Consider the following 23,084-nt stretch of genomic DNA (forward strand, 5'->3'; position numbering starts at 1 on the left):
TCCTCTTCCTCCTCATCCTCATCCTCTTTGGATAGGTCTGCATTTTATTCTGGAATAATCATTATAGTCTAATACAAGGATGGTTCTGAAAGGTAGCGGTGAAGGGAGATCCTCTTGAGGGCAGAACTTAGTCCATAAATCTGGTTTTCCGCATTTTACAGGAGGAGAGATGGCCTGAAATATAGATCTATCCTATGCTCAACTTTATTTCAGGTTATTGTCTAGTCTCTTGAATTATTAATTTATATTTTCCTCTTTTTACTTTCTCTGTGCTGCAATGGCCTGAATCATTTTCCAGTTCTGGGTATACCACAATTTATCCTCTCACCTTTTGAAGAACATCTTGGTTCTTTCTAGTTTTTGATAATTATGAATAAAGGTGCTATAAACATCTGTGTGCAGGTTTTTGTGTAGACGGTAGTTTTTAGTTCATTTGAATAAATATCAAGAGGTGCTAACTAGATTGTATGGTAAAACTATGTTTAGTTTTATTAGAAATTGCCAAACTATCTTCCAAAGTGTACGATTTAGTATTCCCACCAGCAATGAATAAGAGTTCATTGTGAGACAACAGCTCCATGTCCTAATCAGCATTTGGTGTCAACGTTTTGGCTATTCTAATAGGCAGGTAGTGGGATATCATTGTTGTTTTAATTTGCATTTCCCTAATGACATATGATGTTAACATCTTTTCATCTACTTACTTATCATCTACATATCTTATTTGGAGAGGTGTTTGTTCAAGGTTTTTACTCATTTTTAAAAATTAAATTAAATTCATTTTTAAATTTTAAGTTCTGGGATACCTGTACAGAAAGCGTAAGTTCATTACATAGGTATATGTGTGCCACGGTGATTTGCTGCACCTATGAACCTGTCATCTAGGTTTTAAGTCCCGTATGCAGTAGCTATCTGTCCTAATGCTCTCCCTCCCCTTCTCCTCACCCCTGAACTGGCCCCTGTGTATATTGTTCCCCTCTCTGTGTCCATGTGTTTTCATCGTTTGGCTCCCACTTATGAGTAAGAACATGTGGTGTTTGGTTTTCTGTTCGTCTGTTAGTTTGATGAGGGTAACAGCTTCCAGCTTCATCTGTCCCTGCAAAGGACACGATCTCATTCCTTTTTATGGCTGCATAGTAATCCATGGTGTATATGTATCACATTTTCTTTATCCAGTCTATCATTGATGATTTTTGCCCATTTTTAATTGGGTTGTTTGTTTTCTTATTGCTGAGTTTTAAGAATATTTTTGTACATTTTGGAATAACAGTCTTTTATCAGATGTCTTTTTTGTTAATATTTTCTTCCAGTTTATGGCTTGTCTTCTCATTATCTTGTCTTTTGCAGAGCAAGTTTTAAATTTTAATGAAGTACAGTTTCTCAATTAGTTCTTTCATGGATTATGTCTTTGTTGCTGTATCTAAAAAGTTATTGTCATACCCCAAATTGTTTTCTCCTCTGTTTTCTCATTGTTTTTTTTTTTGAGACCATGTCTTGCTGTGTTGCCTAGGCTGGAGCGTAATGGTGTGATAATGGCTTACAGCAGCCTCAGCCTCCTAGGCACAAGCAATCCTTCTAGGAATTTCATAGTTTCGCATTTTACATTTAGTTCTATGATCCATTTTAAATTAATTCTCATAAAGAGTGTAATGTCTATGTTTAGTTCATCTTTTTGCTGTGGATAGTCTGTCATTACAGCACCATTTATTTAAAAGATGATCTTTGCCCTATTGTATTGCTTTTGCCCCTTTGTCAAAGATTAATAAAATATATTTATGTGGGTCTATTTGTGGGATCTCTACTCTGTTCCATTGATTTACCTATCCTTTTATCAATATCACATTGTCTTAATTACTGTAGCTTTGACAGCAAGTCTTGAAGTTGGGGAGCATCAATCTTTGAACTTCGTCTCCTTCAATATTGAGTTGGCTATTCTGGGTCTTTTGCCTCTCCATATAAATTTTAGATTCAGTTTGTTAATATCTACAAAACAGCCTGCTGGAATTTTGATTGGAGTCCCATTGACCCTATGGATCAAGCTGAGAAGAACTAACGTCTTGATAATCTCATGGACTCTCTGTTTATTTTTTCTATATCTGTCATCAGAGTTTTGTGGTTTTCCTCACATAGATCTTGCACATACTATGCTGGACTCGTACCTAAGAATTATTTTTTGGGGGGGTGTGCTAATATAAATGGCAATGTATCTTAAATTCCAAAATCCACTTGATCATTGCAGGTATAAAGGAAAGCAAATGATTTTTTCTTATTTAATTTTTACCCTTCAACTTAGCTATAATCACTTATTAGTTCTGGGAGGGTTTTTTTGTGTGAGTTATTTGGGATTTTTCTACATAAATGTTCGTGGCATCTATGAACACAGAGTTTTCTTTATTTATTCGTAACCCATATACTTTTTATTTCCTTTTCTTGTCTTTTTGTTTTAACTACAACTTCCAGTACAATGTTGAAAATCAGTGGTGAGAGGAGACATCCTTGCCTTATTCCTTAGTGGGAAATCTTAGATTTTTCTCACCATTGATGTTAGCTGTAGGCTTTTTGTAGATGTTCTGTAGCAAGTTGAAGAAGTTTACCTTTACTTCTATTTTACAGAGATTATTTTATTTTCATATGTCTCAGTGTGTATGTTTTTGGGCATATATAGTGTTTTTCCCAAACCCCAACGGACTAATGATTGACCATAAATATTTAGAGGAAAAATTTTGATATATACTGTTTTTTAAAATTGTAGTAAAACACATAAAATTTACTACATTTACTATTTTTAGTGTAAAGTTCAATATATTAAATATATTCACATTGTTGGGGAACAGATCTCAAGAACTTTTTCATTTTGCAAATCTGAAACTCAATACCCATTAAATAACAACTTCCCTTTCTCCCTGCCCCTAGTCCTTGGTAATCACTAATTCTACTTTCTTTTTTTTTTTTTTTAAAGAAATTTTACTACTTTACAACCTTATATAAGTAGAATTATACAGCATTTGTCTTTTTGTGACTCACTTATTTTACTTGGCATAATGTCCTCAAGGTTTATCCATGCTGTAGCACATAACAGGATTTTTTTTTTTTTTATATGGGGTCTCACTCTGTCACCCAGGCTGGAGTGCAATGGTGCAATCCTGGCTCATGGTAACCTCTGCCTCCTGGGCTCAAGTGATCCTCTTGCTTCAGCCTCCTGAATAGCTGGAACTACAGGCATGTGCCATGAAGCCTGGCTAATTTTTGTATTTTTTTGTAGAGACAGGTTTTGCCATGTTGCCCAGGTTGGTCTCAAACTCCTGAGCTCAAGCAATCCTCCTGCCCTGGCCTTCCAAATTGCTGGCATTATAGGTATGAGCAACTGCACCTGGCCTCCTTCCTTTTTAAAGCTGAATAATATTCCATTGTAGTGTATATCACATTTTGTTCATGCATTCATCCATTAATAGACATTTGGGTACTTCTACCTCTTGACTATTGTGACTACTGCTACTATGATTATGGGTGTGCAAATATCTCTTTGAGATCCTGCTTTAAATCCTTTGGATATATACCCAGAAGTGAAATTGCTGGATCATATGGTAATTCTATTTTTAATTTTTGAGGAAATTGTTTTTCATAATGGTTGCACCATTTTATAGTCCTAATAACAGTCCATAATGGTTGCAATTTCTCTACATTCTTCCCAACACTTATTTTTAAATTGGGTTGATTTTTGTTATTGTCACCTCAAGTACTAATGTGTGGTTCCCACCGTGATAAATAAGGAGTACTGTATGAACAACAGTTGCACATGGTGATTGAGAGACGTCTGCAGTATTAATTCATGTTACTTTAAACATATGACAGTCTAGAAGTAACATGCACAAAATGTAAAAATGATTATTCTTGTACTAGGTAGATATACATGCTAGAATTGTGAAAAGTTTCATATTTGTAAAAATAGGTAAAATATTTAATTCAAATTTTAAAAGTTAATGGAAGCTTTATTTAAATTATTTGATTTAAAATTTTACACTAATAAATTAAAATTTATAAGTTCCTTTTTATCATCTAGAATATATTGAAAGCAAAATGATGTTTTGAAAACATATGAGTAGTAATTTTATGTTTTTGACTTTTACATATACTTTATACCTTGATAAAAATATATTTCTACTTTTTGAATATTCTATACTTTAAATATAATTAAATTTTATTTTCTAATTTAAATATTAACAGAACAAAAATTATGTAAAAATCCTGACCATAAATCATCAGAAGTGATTTTGCCAAAATAAGTGTTTTATATAAGAAATATCTGTAATAATAAATTATGTTTATGTTTATTACTTATCCAAATAATGCTTTTCCTGAGTGAGATATAATGCAAAAATAAAATTCAATCATATTTTGCAAACTTTTAGTAATATAAAAAATTATACTTTTATACATACTTTAAATATTTCGTCATGAAAAGATAATTGTTAAGATAAATATATGAGACATATTTTATGTAACAGTTTGTTAGCAGACATATCTTTAAAATATCTATGTATCTATATGGTGTCCAGAATTACATTTGTACTGCACTGAGCTCTGCAAACATTAAGGCTGGGCCTGCATTTTTACTTCTCTAATCATGTTAGAAGGTGAATGGGAGTATGGAATCTTGGTCAGCATTTATTGAGTGTTTAATGTAGGCACCATGATAAGTGCTTTACATGCATGGCCTCAGCCAATTCTACTATAACCCATTTTACAGATGATGAAACTGAGACTCAGAGTGGGTCATGTACTTTGCTCAAGGTCACCCCACTAGTTAGTGACGAATGGGATCAATATCCTAGCAATTAAACTCCAAAATCAGACCTTCTAATTTGAGCCTCGTAAATGTAGGTTCTTGCCAGTGGAAACGGGCATCACTGCTGCCATGGTACAACAGGGATCTCCGGGGCTTCCTCTTCTCTCATTTTGGCCCAAAGCAGGAAATGTGTTAGTTGTGTCTGACTGTTCACCTGGGGTCTCTACAGAACAAGGATCAACCCAGGCCATCTTTCACCCCATCTTAGGAAGTGGCCCAAGGGAGGGGGCCCCTACCTCAGGGTGTGGAGGTGCCAACACTATGTGGCCTTTATGCTCAGATCTGCTGGGGCTGGTGTCTTCCTTTCCATCTGTCCCTTTTCCGTCTAGGCTGAAAACCTCCCCAGGACAAAGATGAAACACTGTTTCATCTTGTTCTATGTGTGAAGAAGAACAAAAGATAGATCTTGGCTTGCTCATATCATAGATCCACTGACACCCTGTAGAACAGAGTGTGGATTATAGATAAAGCTTAAATCCATTTTTGCAGGAATTAGGCAGCTTACAAATGAAGGCAATATCTGTGTTTGGACAATGACTACCTTGGGGCCCTATGGCTTTAATGAAATTCTATACATCAATGCTCTTTAAAAACCTCTGCGTTGAGATCATGCAAAGTGAACTCTGTTCCTCTGGGCCCAGGAACCATGGTGAGAAGTGGTGGGGAGGAGAGAGGAAGAGGTAGTAGCCAGGCTGGGTCATAGTGGATCACAGCACAGGCTAACTTCTAGTCAGCTCCACCCCGGGGCTCTCTGAGAGGTGGTTCCACTCTGGGTTGTGAACCTATTAATCTCAGGAGCCACAGAGACACATCCATCCCTTCACCCCTCTCACAGGTATGCAGAGGAAGGAGGCCCTGGTCACTTATCCCAAGCAGTGGTTCTTGGGGACCCCAGAGACCTTAGAGACCCTTTTGTGGAATGGGCCCAAGATCAAAACTATTATCACCATGATGCTAACATGTCAATTTCCCTTTTCACTCTTATTCTATCATGAGTGTAGACTGGTGTGTTCTGGAGGCTACATGATATGTGATGTCGCAACAGATTGAGTGCAGAAGCAGGTATGAGAATTCAGCTGTCTTCTCTTAAGCCAGATATGAAAGAGACTTGCAAACATGTAAAACACTGCCATTATGCTTCCTGATTTTTTCAAAATAGTTATTTTTCATAAAATATATAATTTATGTTGGCATATAATGAACTAATTTTTAAAAATGTATTATTAGGTATTTTTAAAATGTCCAAGTTTTAATTGCTAACATTATAAATGCCAATAGGGATAATCCCCATAAACTAAAGTTTGCTGCATTTTTCAGTATTTTTTAAGAGTGGAAAGGAATTCTGACACCAAAACATTTGAGAACTACTGGCGTTACTGAATGTATAGAGCACCCCCCATTGTGTAGCATCAGGGGCTCAGGGCCACATTACATGCTCACTCTCAACCTTTACAGAATGAGCAAACGGGCCTGAATTTGAATTAGGCTATCTCGAATTTAAGGGCACCCTACAGTCAAGAAGATAAATTTTAATTATAAATGTATAGATCATGTAAGAAAAAAAGAATCTTTCAGCTATGAGTAGGGAAAAATAACTTTATCACTCTCGTATTTCAGAGATACTGGATTTCTGAATCCGATATTTACCGTAAATCTTCTCCAAGCCTTCAATATGAACATTAAAGGTATTGTGAATCTCCCTGAGAAATATACTACACTGTATTTTCCAGACTTATTTGATCATAAACTTTTTTAGGGATGACTTGTAGAGCAATGCTCCGAGGAATTCACTTTGGGAAACTGCTGTACTCGGCAAAAGGACAGACCACTACCGAGAGCTGAGCGCTGCCCGTCCACAGGCCCACCTGCTTGCTCCAGCTCATGGACAGGGAAGGCTGGCTGTGCTCTGTACTGTGGGGGTACAAGGGTGGGTCTGGTGGGGTGATGGAGTGGGCCAGGAAGCATTCAGCCCAACCCGATGGTGAGTAATGCAGCAGAGGGGAGAGAGGGTGATTCTGGAGGAGAGCAGAAATGGAAGCTTTCTAGATCTGGTGAGAATGTGGGATACTGGGGGTGGGAGAGCAGAGCAGTGCAGAGATGTGACAATGATGTTGCGAGAGATAGGAAGCCCAGGGCAGGCCTCACCTCTCTTACCCACCCCATCACAGTGCAGGGAGTTGGAACGGAATGACACCTAGTGCAGAAAGAATAGGGCATCCATGCTCACTCTCCCAAGCTACAAGGCTGCCAAGAGGAGGTCCTGTCCCTTCTTCCCTGGGCTCCCTAGTAAAGGGTCGCTGCTGATCTGATAGGTGACAGCCTGACACTGCGCTGTCACTTGGGGTGAGCTTCCTAACCTCCTTTTATCAGGCTTCCTCACCTGCAAAATGGAATTGACAATAGCGCTTTCCTCAACCTCCCAGCAAGGTCATTTGCCGGAGGTTCTTGCTGAGTGCCTGAGGTGGCAGCATGGAAGCTGATGGTGGTGGTGTGATTTCTTGGACCACGTTTCGCCCCTCGGCACTGGGCTGAGGGCTGGCCACCCTCTTGGGTTTTGTTCCCATATGTAAGCACATGACTGGGCGGGGAGGTCAGCTCACACTTCACTGTGGATTTGGCTGTCTGAAGTTCCACCTGGGAAAGGGAGGGGAGAAGTGGGAAATCCAACTTCAACCTCAGGTTCAGCCACATTCTCAAAATGAGTTTGCTTAAAGCTTTGTCCCTTGGGGTGGCAGGTGCTGGCCCAGGCTAACCCGGTGGGACTTCTGCCCTCAGTGCGTGTTAGCCTGAGGCACTGGTGACAGCCCTTTCTTATCTACTCCCATGAAGGAGTCCTGTTTCTCATCTTGAGATTCAGTTTGGTCCACAGGTTTGGATGTGCTGGGGTTTCTGAAGGCCCAGACATACTCCTCTTAGGGCTGAGAGCAGAACTGTGGAAGAATACACCCAGGGGTCATGTGGATTAAAATGCTATCAGCTTTCTCACTCCTAAGCTGGATTTGGGAACTATAGCTTGAACCAGAATAAAAATCAGTCTTCTATAGATACCTGAGTTAACTGAACTCACCCAACCAAGACTTGAGGCCTTGGTGCAGTGTAGCACCAGCCAGGATAGTCCACCCTTCGAGGGAGGCTGGATGCTCTGGCCCTTTACTGGGCAGCTGGGCCCCCAGAGCTTACTTTGTTTCTCCCAGTCTAATCAGATGATCCCTTGTTTACCCTTGAAGAAGAGTGAGAAGTGAAGAATGAGTAAACATAAAGATAAAAAGCTTCACTCCACGTCTTTCAGAATATCTGTGTGTCCCTTTTTATAGACTTGCAAGGCTGTGAGCGAGTCCTTATTGGATATGGTCTTTTGTGGGGAGGGCCCTTCCCTCCCTCTGAGGCAACAGTCCTTTCCCAGCTGAACTGCCTGATCTCCTGCCCCTGCTCCTGCCCAGTGGAGTTGCACCTTGGGGCTAAACAGGGGACAGTGGGGTTGGCCTGTGCAGGGGAGGGCCTCTCTTCTGGGTTCTTTTGATTCCATGAAATCTTTGGTTACAGGTCTGGACTCGGAGCATACTTTGTGAACAGGCCACTTGATAGTCTTCTTTTCAAAGGCATCAACTTTGATTTGAGCCAACATGCTATTTCCCTGTAATCTTTTGCTAAGGCAGCATTACAACAGGCTTGCATTCTTTGAGCCTAATTTGGCTGGGAAGCCGGTAGGAAGCTGGAGAGGGATTCATGGCTGGGAGGGGGTTCGTCACAAGGGTTGATGTTAGCATAAACATGAAGGCTGGAGGGGATGGCTGTTTGGCTTCCTTAGGGAGTCAGAAACAGTTAATGAGGTCTCTGGAATCCAACAGATCCATCTGGGAACCCCTGATTAATGTGACCTTGGGCTACTTTATAGTTCTGAGGACAGTTTTCTCTTGTACATTGTTTCAGGCTTGTTATGAATTAAAAAAATATATACATATATACTTATTGCACTTTAGGGTCTGGGGTACATGTGCAGAACATGCAGAATTGTTGCATAGGTACATACATGGCAGTGTGGTTTGCTGCCTCCATTTCTCCGTCACCTATATCTGGCATTTCTCCCCATGTTATCCCTCCCCAACTCCCTACCCCCCACTGTCCCTCCCCTATTCCCCCACAATAGACCCCAGTGTGTGATGCTCCCCTCCCTGTTTCCATGTGTTCTCATTGTTCAACACCTGCCTATGAGGAAGAACATATGGTGTTTGATTTTCTGTTCTTGTGTCAGTTTGCTGAGAATGATGGTTTCCACATTCATCCATGTCCCTACAAAGAACACGAACTCACTGCTTTTTATGGCTGCATAGTATTCCATGGTGTATATGTACCACATTTTCCTTGTCCAGTCTATCATTGATGGGCATTTGGGTTGGTTCCAGGTCTTTGCTATTGTAAATGGTGCCACAATGAACAGACATGTGCATGTGTCTTTATATTAGAACGATTTATAATCCTTTGGATATATACTCAGTAATGGGATTGCTGGGTCAAATGGAATTTCTATTTCTAGGTCCTCAAGGAATTGCCACACTGCCTTCCACAATGGTTGAACTAGTTTATACTCCCACCAACAGTGTAAAAGTGTTCCTATTTCTTCACATCCTCTCCAGTATCTGTTGTCTCCAGGTTTTAAATGATCACCATTCTAACTGCAGTGAGGTGGTATCTCAATGTAGTTTTGATTTGCATTTCTCTAATGACCAGTGAGAATGAGCATTTTTTCTTATGTTGGTTGGCCTCAGAAATGTCTTCTTTTGTAAAGTGTCTGTTCATATCCTTCACCCACTTTTGAATGGGTTTTTTTTTCTTGTAAATCTATTTTAGTTCTTTGTAGATTCTGGATATTAGCCCTTTGTCCAATGCGTAGATTGCAGAAATTTTTTCCATTCGGTTGGTTGCTGATTCATTCTAATGATTGTTTGTTTTGCTCTGGAGTTTAATTAGATCCCATTTGTCTATTTTGGCTTTTGTTGCCAATGCTTTTGGTGTTTTAGTCATGAAGACCTTGCCTATGCCTATGTCCTGAATTGTTTTGCCTAGGTTTTCTTCTACGGTTTTTATGGTATTAGGTCTTATGTTTAAGTCTTTAATCCATCTGGAGTTAATTTTAGTGTAAGGTGTCAGGAAGGGGTTCAGTTTCTGCTTTCTACACATGGCTAGCCAGTTTTGCGAACATCATATATTAAACGGAATCCTTTCCCCATTGCCTGTTTTTGTCAGGCTTGTCAGGCTTGTTGTAGATGTGTGGCATTGCCTCTGAGGCCTCTGTTCTAATTCCATTGGTCTATATCTCTGTTTTGGTACCAGTACCATGCTGTTTTGATTACTGTAGCCTTGTAGTATAGTTTGAAGTCAGGTAGCGTGATGCCTTCAGCTTTGTTCTTTTTGCTCAGAATTGTCTTGGCTATGAGGACTCTTTTTTGGTTCCATATGAAGTTTAAGGTAGTTTTCTCCAGTTATGTGAAGAGGGTCAAAGGTAGCTTGATGGGGATAGTGTTGAATCTATAAATTACTTTGGGCAATATGGCCATTTTCACAATATTGATTCTTCCTAACCATGAACATGGAATGTTTTTCCGTTTGTGTCCTCTCTTATTTCCTTGAGCAGTGGTTTGTACTTCTCCTTGAAGAAGAGGTCCTTTACATCCTTTGTTAGTTGTAGGTATTTCTAGGTATTATATTCTCTTTGTAGCAATTATGAATGGCAGTTTGTTCTTTATTTGGCTTGCTTTAAGTCTGTTACTGGCGTATAGGAATACTTGTGATTTCTGCACATTGATTTTGTATCCTGAGACTTTGCTGAAGTTGCTTATCAGTTTCAGGAGTTTTTGGGCTGAGGTGATGGGGTCTTCTAGGTATACTATCATGTCGTCTGCAAATAGAGACAATTTGGCTTCCTCCTTTCCTATTTGAATACCCTTTATTTATTTTTCTTGCCTGATTGCTCTGGCTAGAACTTCCAATACTATATTGAATAGGAGTGGTGAAAGAGGGCATCCTTGTCTAGTGCCACATTTCAAAGGGAATGCTTCATTTTTGCCCATTCAGTATGATATTGGCTGTGGGTTTGTTGTAAATTGCTTTTGTTATTTTGAGATACGTTCCATTGATACCTAGTTTATTGAGAGTTTTTAGCATAAAGGGCTGTTGAGTTTTGTCAAAGGCTTTCTCTGTATCTATTGAGATAGTTATGTGTTTTTTGTCTTTGGTTCTGTTTATGTGGTGGATTACCTTTATAGACTTGCATATGTTGAACCAGCATTGCGTCCCTGGGATGAAGCCAACTTGTTTGTATGGATAAGCTTTTTGATGTGCTGTTACAATCCATTTGCTAGTATTTTATTGAAGATTTTTGCATCTATGATCATCATGGATATTGGCCTGAAGTTTTATTTTCTTCTTGAGTCTCTGCTGGGTTTTGGTATCTGGATGATGTTGGTCTCATAAAATGATTTGGGAAAGATTCTCCCTTTTTAGATTGTTTGGAATAATTTCAGAAGGAGTGGTACCAGCTCTTCTTTGTACATCTGGTAAAATTTCGTGGTGAACCCATCTGGACCTGGGCTTTTTTTGATTGGTAGTCTATTAATTGCTGCCTCCACTTCAGCCCTTGTTATTGGTCTATTCAGGGTTTTGACTTCTTCCTGGTTTAGGCTTGGGAGAATATAAGTGTCCAGGAATTTATCCATTTCTTCCAGGTTTACTGGTTTGTGTGCATAGAGTTGTTTGTCGTAATCTCTGATGGTAGTTTGTATTTTTGTGGAATCAGTGGTGATATCCCCTTTATCATTTTTTATTGCATCTATTTGATTCTTCTCTCTTTTCTTTCTTATTAATCTGGCTAGTGGTCTGTTTATTTTGTTGATCTTTTCAAAAAACCAGTTCCTGGATTTATTGATTTTTTTGAATGGTTTTTTGTGTCTCTATCTTCTTCAGTTCTGCTCTGATCTTAGTTTTTCTTGTCTTCTGCTAGCTTTTGAGTTTTTTGGATCTTGCTCCTCTAACTCTTTCAATTTTGATGATAGGGTGTCGATTTTACATCTTTCCTTCCTTCTCATCTGGGCATTTATTCTATAAATTTTCCTCTAGACACTGTTAAATGTGTCCCAGAGATTCGGGTACATTGTGTCTTCATTCTCATTTGTTTTGAAGAACATCTTTATTTCTGCCTTCATTTCATTGTTTATCCAGTCTACTTTCAAGAGCCAGTTGTTCAGTTTCCATGAAGTTGTGCAGTTCTGAGTTAGTTTCTTAACCCTGAGTTCTAATTTGATTTCACTGTGGGCTGAGACACTGTTATGCTTTCCATTCTTTTGCATTTGCTGAGGAGTGATTTACTTCCAATTATGTGGTCAGTTTTAGAGTAGGTGTGATGTGGTGCTGAGAAGAATGTATATTCTGTGGATTTGGGGTGGAGAGTTCTGTAGATGTCTATTAGCTTTGCTTAGTCCAGATCTGAGTTCAAGTCCTGGATATTCTTGTTAATTTTCTGTCTCATCAATCTCTCTAATATTGACAGTGGAGTGTTAAAGTCTCCCACTATTATTGTGTAGGAGTCTAAGTCTCTCTGTAGGTCATTAAGAAGTTGCTTTTATGTATCTGGGTGCTCCTATATTGGGTGCATATATATTTAGGATCATTAGCTCTTCTTGTTGCATTGATCCTTTTACCATTATCTAATGCCCTTCTTTGTCTTTTTTGATCTTTGTTGGTCTATAGCGTATTTTATCAGAGACTAGGATTGCAGCTCCTGCTTTTTTTTGCTCTTCATTTGCTTGGTAAATCTTCCTCCATCTCTTTATTTTGAGCCTATGTGTGTCCTTGCACATGAGATGGGTTTCCTGGATACAGCACACTTTGGGTTTTGACTTTTTATCCAGTTTGCCAGTCTGTGTCTTTTGTTTGGGGCATTTAGCCCATTTACATTTAAGGTTAATATTGTTATGTGTAAATTTGATCCTGGCATTTTGATGCTAGCTGGTTGTTTTGCCCATTAGTTGACTCAGTTTCTTCATTGTGTTGATACTCTTTACCATTTGATACATTTTTGGAGTGGCTGGTACTTGTTGTTCCTTTCTATGTTTAGTGCTTCTTTCAAATGCTCTTGTGAGGCAGGCCTGGTGGTGATCAAATCTCTGAGTAGTTGCTTGTTCATAAAGGATTTTATTTCTCCTTCACTTAGGAAGCTGAGTTTGGCTGGGTATGAAACTCTAGGTTGAAAGTTCTTTTCTTTAAGGATGTTGAATATTGGCCCCACTCTCTTCTGGCTTGTATGGTTTCTGCTGAGAGATCTGCTGTGAGTCTAATGGGCTTCCCTTTGTGGGAATCTGACCTTTCTCTCTGGCTGCCCTTAGTATTTTTTCCTTCATTTCAACCATGGTGAATCTGATGATTATGTGCCTTGGGGTTGCTCTTCTTGAGGAATATCTTTGTGGTGTTCTTTGTATTTCCTGGGCTTGAATATTGGCCTGCCTTGCTAGGTTGGGGAAGTTCTTCTGGATAATATCCTGAAGAGTGTTTTCCAGCTTGGATTCATTCTCTGTCACATTCAGGTACACCTATCAAACACAGATTAGGTCTTTTCACATAATCCCATATTGCTTGGAGGCTTTGTTCATTTCTTTTCACTCTTTTATTTTTCTCTAATCTTGCCTTCTCGTTTTATTTAATTGAGTTGATCTTCAATCTCTGATATCCTTTCTTCTGCTTGGTCAATTTGGCTATTGAAACTTGTGTATGCTTCGTGAAGTTCTCCTGTTGTGTTTTTCAGCTCCATCAGGTCATTTATATTCCTCTCTAAGCTGTTTATTCTCATCAGGATTTCATCAAACCTTTTTTCAAGGTTCTTAGTTTCTTTGCATTCAGTTAGAACATGTTCTTTAAGCCCAGAGAAGTTTATTATTACCCACCTCTGAAGCCTGTTTCTGTCAATTCATTAGACTCATTCTTGATCCAACTTTGTTCCCCTGCTGGTGAGGATTTGTGATCCCTTGTAGGAGGAGAGGCATTCTGGTTCTGGGTGTTTTCCTCCTTTTTGCACTGGTTTCTTCCCATCTTTGTGGATTTATCTACCTGTGGTCTTTGTAGTCGGTGATAATGTGGTTAAAGCATATAGCTTAGTCCTTGATAACTTAAATCCTACCAAATACTCAGCAAATGGTTATTATTATTATTTTTACTAGTGATCAAAGGGCTGGCATTTCCTTAATCTTCACCCCAAATCTCTGAGCAAAACTTGCTTTTTGTCTCTCCCTCTTAACTTTCTTCCCGTCCTTAGATCCCCTGGTTTTTCTCTGTAGTCCACACTTCGCCATTCTTGTGTATTTCCTGATGCCTTTGCTTAAAGTTAACCCAAAGTTTAGCTTCGGTCCCTCTTGTTTTATTGGGTTTTCCTCAACAGCTTAACCCAGACTTGGTAGCTGTTATCTGTGCTGATAGCCTCAGGGATGTTATAAGTTCCTGAGGGCTTTGGCAGATCTATCAGCCCTAAATAACCCCCCAGTGCCCAGAACACTGCAGGGAGATTGCCACAGACATGCAGTGAATCAAAGGGACTCTCATCTGGGTGGCTGAGGGAGCCAGCTGCTGCCTCAGCCTACCTGGCTTGCCAGTCAGGAGCACACAGAGCCACAGGATTCTGGAGAGCAGCTTACTAAGATTAGATGTTGGCCATACATGGTTTATCATTATTTCTGTTTAGCTATATAACTTTTGCTAAAATGATCTCACATGGACATGGAATATAGAAAGCAGTGCATGGTGGGCTGCTCTTGGCACAGTGGGGAGAGGCACCCGGCATCTCTCCCCTTGACTCTTGCACTTCTGTGGACTCCCCATGGCTCTGCCCCACGGAGACTGGAAGCTACCAGGAGGGTGGGGCTTCTGACCACAGATTGTTGATGGTTGCTGGCTTTCTGTGGTTAACCTTTACATGATGACATGGATCCTGACCTGCTGAGGACTCCTACATCTAGGACAACTTGAGCTTGAAAAGTTTTACCCAGTTTTACTTGTCTTTCATGTCTAGGAGCCCTGGGTATTATAGCTTCTGCCTAAGCATGGGGATAATCCAACACAGGTCTCCAGCTTGGAGCATACATTCATAAGAACTGAAGAAATGAAAGTGCAGAGGTCATCTATCATCTTGGGCAGAGACTGAGAGTGCTTTCCTCTTGTCCACCCTCTCCTTTTCCTTACCAGCAGAACCTACGTGAGTAGAGAGGTGGCAATAGGACCTGGTAAAGATTACTTTCTTTTCCAAGTGTCTCTTACAGATGGGAATGGCCAATGAGATATATGGGCAGGGATTTAAGGAAAGTTCTTTTAGGGATTTTGACTCAATTGACAAGCTCCACTTTCCCAACTCCTCTTTGTTGAGGAATGAGCATATGACGGTTGGAGCTCCAGCAGCCAGTCAGGAAGCTACGAGGATAAGGGTCCTACCCAGAGTAGGATAAAGCTTGGGTCCATGAGGGCATTTATAGAACCCCATACTAGAAAGACAGACATTAGACTTTCTGTGGTCATCTCTTTATGTGGTAGAGAAAAAAATTACAAAACCTCTTACAACTTGTCTTGTTGAAGTCTCAATTTTTGGATTTTTTTTTCTGCCAGCCAAATGCAATTTCTGAGTGATAATATAGCATCACCACGTTTGGCGATGTGGCCTCAGAGGACATTTGTAGCTTTGGGTGGTTTAGCACCGGCTTTTCTCCAATTAGGATGTTATACAGTACAGACCTGATTTCAGTACCACTCCACCTCTCCTCCTACAGCCTTTTCCATAGCAGTGTTAATTTTAAAGAAGTGATTAAAAGGATAGGCAGAGATGAGAGGGAAATGAAAAGCAAGAACCTCATCATTTGCAAGCTGAATAAACACACCATTATCTTTTGACCACAGTAAGAGACAAGAAGGAGACTGCTGGTCACTGTGGCCAGCGTAATTGCAGTGATTTTTGGTAAACACATATATCTTAAATCATTCAGCAATAGAACCTTCTGGTTTTTGTTTCCGTGAAGGCTCAAAATGCATTCCTCATAGCACAACACAACCATTTCTGCGATGGCCAGCTCCCCACTTAGGATTGTCATTTCTAACCTGGAACCCATCAGGATTGCATGCTTTCCTCTAGTGCCCAGGAAACTGGGCACACCTCGCTATGCTCATTCTCGTCCCTGGAAAGGAGAGAGGTGCCCTGGATTGCTCTGGCACAACCACTGACTCTGGAGATCCAAAATAAAGACCCTAGAGGGGTTTCGTCTTCTCTGAAGTCATTTTATTAGATTATTACTCAGTGGATGGCAGCTCCTCAAGGCCTTGGAAGCCAAATTCATTACATTTCATTGCCAGCAAATAAAGGCACATTTCAGGGGGTTTCTGGGGGTAGTGAATGAATAGTTTTAAGGGATTTCTGAAGGAAGAAGTGGATGTGTTCTCACTGACCTCAGAATGAAACCTTTTACCCAGTATAAGTTGTGTTTTATTTTATAATACAATGCATTGGTCAGCTCTGGAATCGCTGAGATGTGAATGGAGGGTGAAATAGCTCATCATATCATTAAGCCTTTATCAACATTCTCCCCACCATTGGATGGGGCTTTAATAATGAAAGAGCTAGTTATGGCTTACGCAAATGATTATGACAGCACAAAATGCTTTTTAGCGATTTCAAGTTAGATTTAGGCAACAGCAATTGGCACAAACAGCCACTTCGGGGACACGCCAGCTGCTTCCAGCGAAGCTGCTGACAGGAAAACAGGGAAAGGCACTAAAACAGGCACAATCCAAGTCATAATCTGCTTGCTAATAATTTCCTTTTTGTGTCTGCAGCCTTTAAAGATTGTCCTGAATAAGGGTATTCATAAAGACAGGGAGTTAAGTTAAGCCATCACACCGGAGGACAACAAACCGCTATCACGAGGATGAATAAGGCTGGAGACCAAAGACAAGACTGATGAAAGAGTGGTGGAACTGATGAGTCCCGGCTGAGAAGCATTCCTCTGTGTGGGTGGCAGCCCGTGCTGCACATGGTCTCTGAGGCCAAGTCCAGTTCTTGGCACAGGCTGGCAAAGGGCAGCTGTGTATCAGGGGTAGAAGCTGCCCCGTGGAATTTTAAACATCATTTGCATCTTTGCTGCCCTCTAACTCCCTTCCCAGTTGCACACTAATTAAAGACTGCTTCCTCTACAGCAAAGATGCCTTTGACCTGCTGCAATGTTCTCCTTTGAATTCAAAGTCTGCTGTGCATTTGTAGCATTAAAAAAAACCCACAAAAACTGTTAGCTGCTCTGCCTCTTATTTCACTGACATGTTTGTTTTTCTGCTGACATCTTTCTGGTGCTTTGATGAAGGAGCTTCGCTCCCACACTCCTTCCCTGTGGCTTGGGAAGCACTGAGATGGGTGTTTATTTATACAGTCTTTGGATCATTAGGTAAAAGGGGCAACACACTTCTCTTTCTCTCAGCAACAAGTTGAAACAGGTGCCTGAGTGTTGCTTCTTAACTTAGCTTCTTGTCAGCACACACTTGAGTCTGAACAATTGTAGCGCATCCAAAAGGGCACTTCCCTGTCCTGCTTTCCCAAGTTATATTTTCCAGAATTGTTTTACCTTAACTTGGTAGGCTGTCAGCTTTTAAATGGACTTGTGTATAGAACTGCAAAGGCATTTTGTGCTAAAACCTTTGTGTAAGAAACTATGTTTGCTAGGCCGGGCATGGTGGCTCACGTCTATAATCCCAGCACTTAGAGAGGCCGAGATGGGCGGATCACCTGAGGTCGGGAGTTCGGAAGCAGCCTAACAAGCATGGCGAAATCCCGTCTCTACTAAAATACAAAAATTAGCCGGTTGTGGCAGGTGCTTGTAATCTCAGCTACTCAGGAGGCTGAGGCAGGAGAATCACTTGAACCTGGGAGGTTGAAGGTTGCAGTGAGACGAGATTGCGCCACTGCACTCTAGCCCGGGTGACAGAGAGTCCATCTCAAAACAAACACACACACACAAAACAGAAATTATGTTTTGTTTAGGTTAGAGATATGTGGAAACTCATGGGAAACTAATAATCGAAATTTTGATTCTAGTTAATAAAACGGAGTCTCAGACAATGTCATTATGTATTTCCTTACCGATTTTTGAAGAAAGTGTTAATTTTTTTATTGAGGCATATTTTACATACAATGAAATGAAGATCTTATGTGTACAATTTTTTTTTTTTTTTTTTTTTTTTGATTTGGGGTTTTGCTTTCGTTGCCTAGGCTGGAGTGCAGTGGTGTGATCTTGGCTCACTGCAACCTCTGCCTCCTGGGTTCAAGCAATTCTTCTGCCTCAGCCTTCTGAGTAGCTGGGATTACAGGCACGCGCCACCACACCTGGCTAATTTTTGTATTTTTAGTAGAGACAGGGTTTCGCCATGTTGACCAGCGTAGTCTTGAACTCCTGACTTCAGATGACCCACCCGCCTCAGCCTCTCAAAGTGCTGGGATTACAGGTGTGCACCATGGCACCTGGCCTATTTTGATGAGTTTTGATCAAAGGTATACCCCTGCGTAACTGCCACCTGACCTAGACATAGAATGCTTCCATCATCTAGCTCTCTAGTCAACACCTAGCCCTACAGGCAATCATGATTCCAAATTCTATCATAGATAAATTTTTCCATTCTTGAATCTGTCATGCTTTATGTATGCTTTTCTGCAACGTTCTCCTGTATTTAAGCAGCATGTTTTTGAGATTCATCCATGTCTCTGTACTGTGGCTCATTCTTTTTATTGCAGATTAGTATTCTATTACATGAATATACCATAACTTTATCCCATTCTTGGATATAATTTTTGTTTATACATTCTTCTGTTGGAGATTTGGGTTGTTTCTGGTTTTTGACAATTATGAATAATGCTGTTAAAAATGGTATTTTAAAAATCTAGTAAGTGAATAGCAATGGCCAAGTTTTCCAATGTCTTTTCCTTGCAAGCCAGTTCGATCATGGAAATAAAGCCACCATCCAATAGGTTTGGATAAGTGTTCCTTCGAATGTACTGCTGAGGCCCCCAAATGAGAGGGTTGCCTAGTGACAGATTTTGTTTTAAACATGAGCTTGTTAAAAGGCATAGCTCATAGCATTCTTTGAAGGAGAATTCTCAGCCTAACCTAAATCATCACACACATCAGAATAATCAGGACTCAAGTTTCCCCAAATGAGGTTCACGTAACACCAGTGGTGGTGACAAGATGAATTTTGGTGGTATGTGGACATTTTCCTTTTTTGAGATGGGGTCTCCCTTTGTCACCCAGGCTGAAGTGCAGTGGTGCAATCATAGCTCACTGCAGCCTTGACTTCTTATGCTCAAGTGATCCTCCTGCCTCAGCCTCCTGAGTAGCTGGGATTACAAGTGCATGCCATCATGCCCAGCTAATTAAATTTTTCTGACTTTTTTTATGTTTAAGTGTTCCTTTTTATGGTTATAAAAAAAGTATATGAGGAAACCATCACTTGCCAAAAATTTATGGCAAGTGATGGTTTTCTCCTTTAGAGTAATAGAGAGTCCTTTGGCAAATTTAAAATGATGAAAAACACTTGTAGAATTTTAGTTGAAACTCAAATTATTGTGAGAACCACTGGCATTATGGTTAAGATACAGTGTTGTGCTAATGGCCTCTTAAGGGCTGTATGATCTGCAGCAAGTTACTCTCCCAAGTTTGCTTCAGATATGTTAAATGGGCTATTAGTACAGATTTCACATATCTGCTATGAGGGTTAAATGATAATGTATATGATACTCTCAGCTCATAGTAAGCAGTCAGTAAAGGGAACTGTTGGTATTTCAGTGCAAGAACCAGCATGAGGTAGACAATCGAACACTGGCCAGGGATTAATGATTGGAAGAGTTACAGGACTGTGGTCACCACTTCTGATACTCATGGACTTCAAAGGACATAACCTTAAACAAGTGTACACAGGCAAAAGACATACTCTGGCAAAAAGAAAAATCTCACATTCGACTTTCCAAGTTTAAGATATCAGTGATAACACACCTCATCTATCCCTCTCTTCTAGGCAAACTCCACACCCTAAACCCCAACTGCAAAATGTTCAGGTCGTGTAGCAGCAAGGGATGGAGGGAGAATGATGAGTAGCAAGTGGCTCTCACCTGCTACTTGACGCATGCTGCAGTCACCCAGGGAGCTTTTCAACAATATTGATGCCTGGACTCCAGCTCTGTGGTTTTGAGTGATCAGGGTGGGAATCCAGGTGACTCTTAATGTGCAGTCAGGATAAGGAAAGCCTTGTTGAGCTCACTGACATTGGCTCAGTTCAGCCCTGACCCTCCAGGACAGGGTGGAAGTGGGCTGAATTCCATATGCTACTTAGTGACATAAGGAAATGTCAAATACAAAGTTAACTTTGTTTTAGCAGAGTTTGTTTATTCCCGCACCTTGAAAGAATAGTAGGCCCAGCTTTTCCATCAACGATGCACTTCTGTATCACTCAGGCTGTGTCTGCAGTTTGTCGTCTCGGGTCTCAAGGAAGGAGTCAAATGGCATTAGATCTTCTGTCCAGTTCCCCATGCACAGGCCTCTTTCTGGCTCTGTTAGGTCTGACTGGAGACCCAGCTGAGTTATTTTCAACCCAACTTTGGATCCATTTTTGAAATGCTGCCTGTTACAGCATTACCCCAAACTGATGCAGTCAATGAAAGAAACGGTTATTGTCAATTGGCTTGGGCTGGTTCCGATTCCCTTGTTTTCCTGAATCATGGAGTGAGAGCCTTCAGCTTCAACCCAGACCTGAAGATATCAGGTTCAGGGAAGTCAGTGACTGGAAACTGAAGTGGTTACGTCCCAAAAGTCCTGATGCCAGTTCCTCAGAAACATCTGGTGACCTCTATCAGCTAATAAGGGCTGTCTGCTGAGCTCCACCAGGTGTGACACAGCCAGGGCTCAGCAGCCGGGCAGTCAACTCCACAAGCTGGCTCGTGTGTTCTCCAGAAGGCGCCTCAGAAAGGCTTCTGGCTTGCAGACCTTAGGAACCTTTGCGCTCGCACTGGTATTTCCATTTCACTTTGGATGCTAATCTTGGGCTGCTGTCCATTCGGCAAGAAAAAGCAGCTTTCTCTTGGGTTTCTTTCCATATTCTCACAAATCTAAGTACAAATGTTTTATTCTGTGATTTGTATCACACTTGCAGGGTATTTTGAGCTAAGTCAACACTTCTGGGTTTGACTTGCCATAGGGGTTAGTTCCTAGTATAGCTAAACTAGTTTCTAGTTTTCCACAATGGGCACTGAACCAATGTGGCATTTCCATATTTGCACCAACCGATCCAGGAGGTAGGGCTCAAGAGTGGAAACCGAAAGACCTGAGAAGGCCTCAGACTGGGCCTGGTGCCCCTCATTGTCTCCACAGATGGAGAAAAGCTTCCAAGTAATGTTGTGAGGTGCTATGGGGACCTCTGTCTACCCTATCTGTGGGACTTTTTCCCCCTACTCCATTCCTAACCCAGGAATTACTGACTCATGGAATTAAGATAAATAAGTTAGAATTTGTTTTGGTTTGTTATATTGGTGCCAACCAAATAAATGCCCAACCATTGTTCTTATGAAGTTACTGAGTTCTTAAAAATGATGCCCAAAAAAGTATCAGTTTAGTTATGACCAGGCTGCCAGATGTAATTTGCCTTAGGTGAAGAGTGATGATATGTACATACGGGTCTGAGAAAAACATAATAAAACTGTTAAGTGCACTAGGTTCAAAATAGATTCCAAGAAACAAAATACCTAGAAAAACAAGAGGAGGAAAGTTCATAGCTTAATTCTTTGGTGTGGTCCATCTCACAGAGTGTATTAACTGTATAAAACTAGGAAAAGTCCAAAATAGTTGGATATATGTATGTTGTTTCCTACATGCAGTTACATTTATGTTTACTAGATCTGTTTTTCCATATACATACAGAAAATTTAAAAAGAATAGAGAACACATTTCCAAGGATGAAATTTCCACATTTATTTTTCTTTCATGTGCATAGAAAATGGCAGTGAAGTGTCCTATGAACGAGGCGAGGAATGGGCATGGCGCTGCGGTACCAGCCTGGACGTTGTGCTTCCAAAGTACACTATGCATGGTGGAGACAAAGGACGTCGCAGTTTGATTTTAATTGCTCACAGTTCCTTGGGCTTCCCATTTCTTTTTGAAGTTGTCAGTTTCTTCAACTCTCTTTTCAAGTGACACACTGCATTACAAATGATGGCACTTAACCAATGTGGCATTTCCATATTTACACCAACAAAAGAAATTTACAAGACATAATAGCATACAATCTTGACATTTAGTAATAGCGATAAAACATGGGCATCCATTTTATTTTTTCTGTACAAACTATCAGAACATAACTTTATTCACATTAAAAAAATCATCTTTAATTGGATTTGACCTACACATCCCCCATTTCATTTCACCCATTTCTCAAACCTCTCATCACGTCACCCACACCTTCACCAGACTACAGAATCTACAAGTAATTAGATCTAACAACTAAATAGAGCTTAGAAAGTCCTCTCCCAAACATTTCCTCACTTCCCTGATAATTCCTCAAAAAAGAAAAAAAATGCACTTCACTCATTCCTTCCACTTCACTTTCATATTTCAATCATCAAATCAGCAAGACGGACTTCACCTCAATCCAAACAAGGTTAGAAAGAAAAAGTTCCTCTGTCGGGCGTCTTGATGCTACACCCATGAGTCCGGGGACCCCGGGTACTGTTCTGCTCTGTAAGAAGGTCGTTTAGTGGAATAAAAGTCTACATAATTTGTGGTTGATTTCAGTCCATACTGTGTTGAGTAATCAGCAGAAGCTGGAAAGTGAACTCGGTCATCAAAATAAGGGTCTTCATAGCTATGAGGAGACTGCAAATACAATCTGTACGCATCAAAGTTCTTTCTGTTGGAGTCATCTTGACTATAATACAGCTGTTGATGCTGTTGACAAAATGAAAAGGCAAATAAATAAAAGCATTTTTTTTTAAAAAAGACACGTGTTAGGAAAATTAATGTGGGCTTCCTGCTTCATATTTTTAAAGCAGAATTCAATATTTGCAGCTTATGGTTAAAGCTGTTTCTGGCGCACACTGTGTGTTTACCATTGGACTCTAAGGATTGCACGCTACATTCTCAGGCGGGCTCCTGAGTTTCCTGTCCTAAGACCTCTAGAGAAGTAGGTG

At 40.4% G+C, this 23,084-nt stretch overlaps 1 protein-coding gene across 50 annotated transcripts in view; it reads right to left on the minus strand.

Moving 5' to 3' along the window:
• Positions 1–21,845: 21,845 nt before the first annotated feature.
• The window catches only part of PKP4 (plakophilin 4), a 225,113-nt gene continuing 223,874 nt past the window's right edge, over positions 21,846–23,084 (minus strand). For all 50 annotated transcript variants that reach the window (XM_078327676.1, XM_078327671.1, XM_078327673.1 and 47 more), the window contains one exon: positions 21,846–22,842. In XM_078327676.1, coding sequence (XP_078183802.1) covers positions 22,594–22,842 — 249 coding nt within the window. In that variant the 3' untranslated portion in view covers positions 21,846–22,593. The remainder of the gene's footprint in view (positions 22,843–23,084) is intronic.

This window comes from Callithrix jacchus, chromosome 6 (genome assembly GCF_049354715.1).
Source record: "Callithrix jacchus isolate 240 chromosome 6, calJac240_pri, whole genome shotgun sequence".
Classification (NCBI taxonomy): Eukaryota; Metazoa; Chordata; class Mammalia; order Primates; family Cebidae; genus Callithrix; species Callithrix jacchus.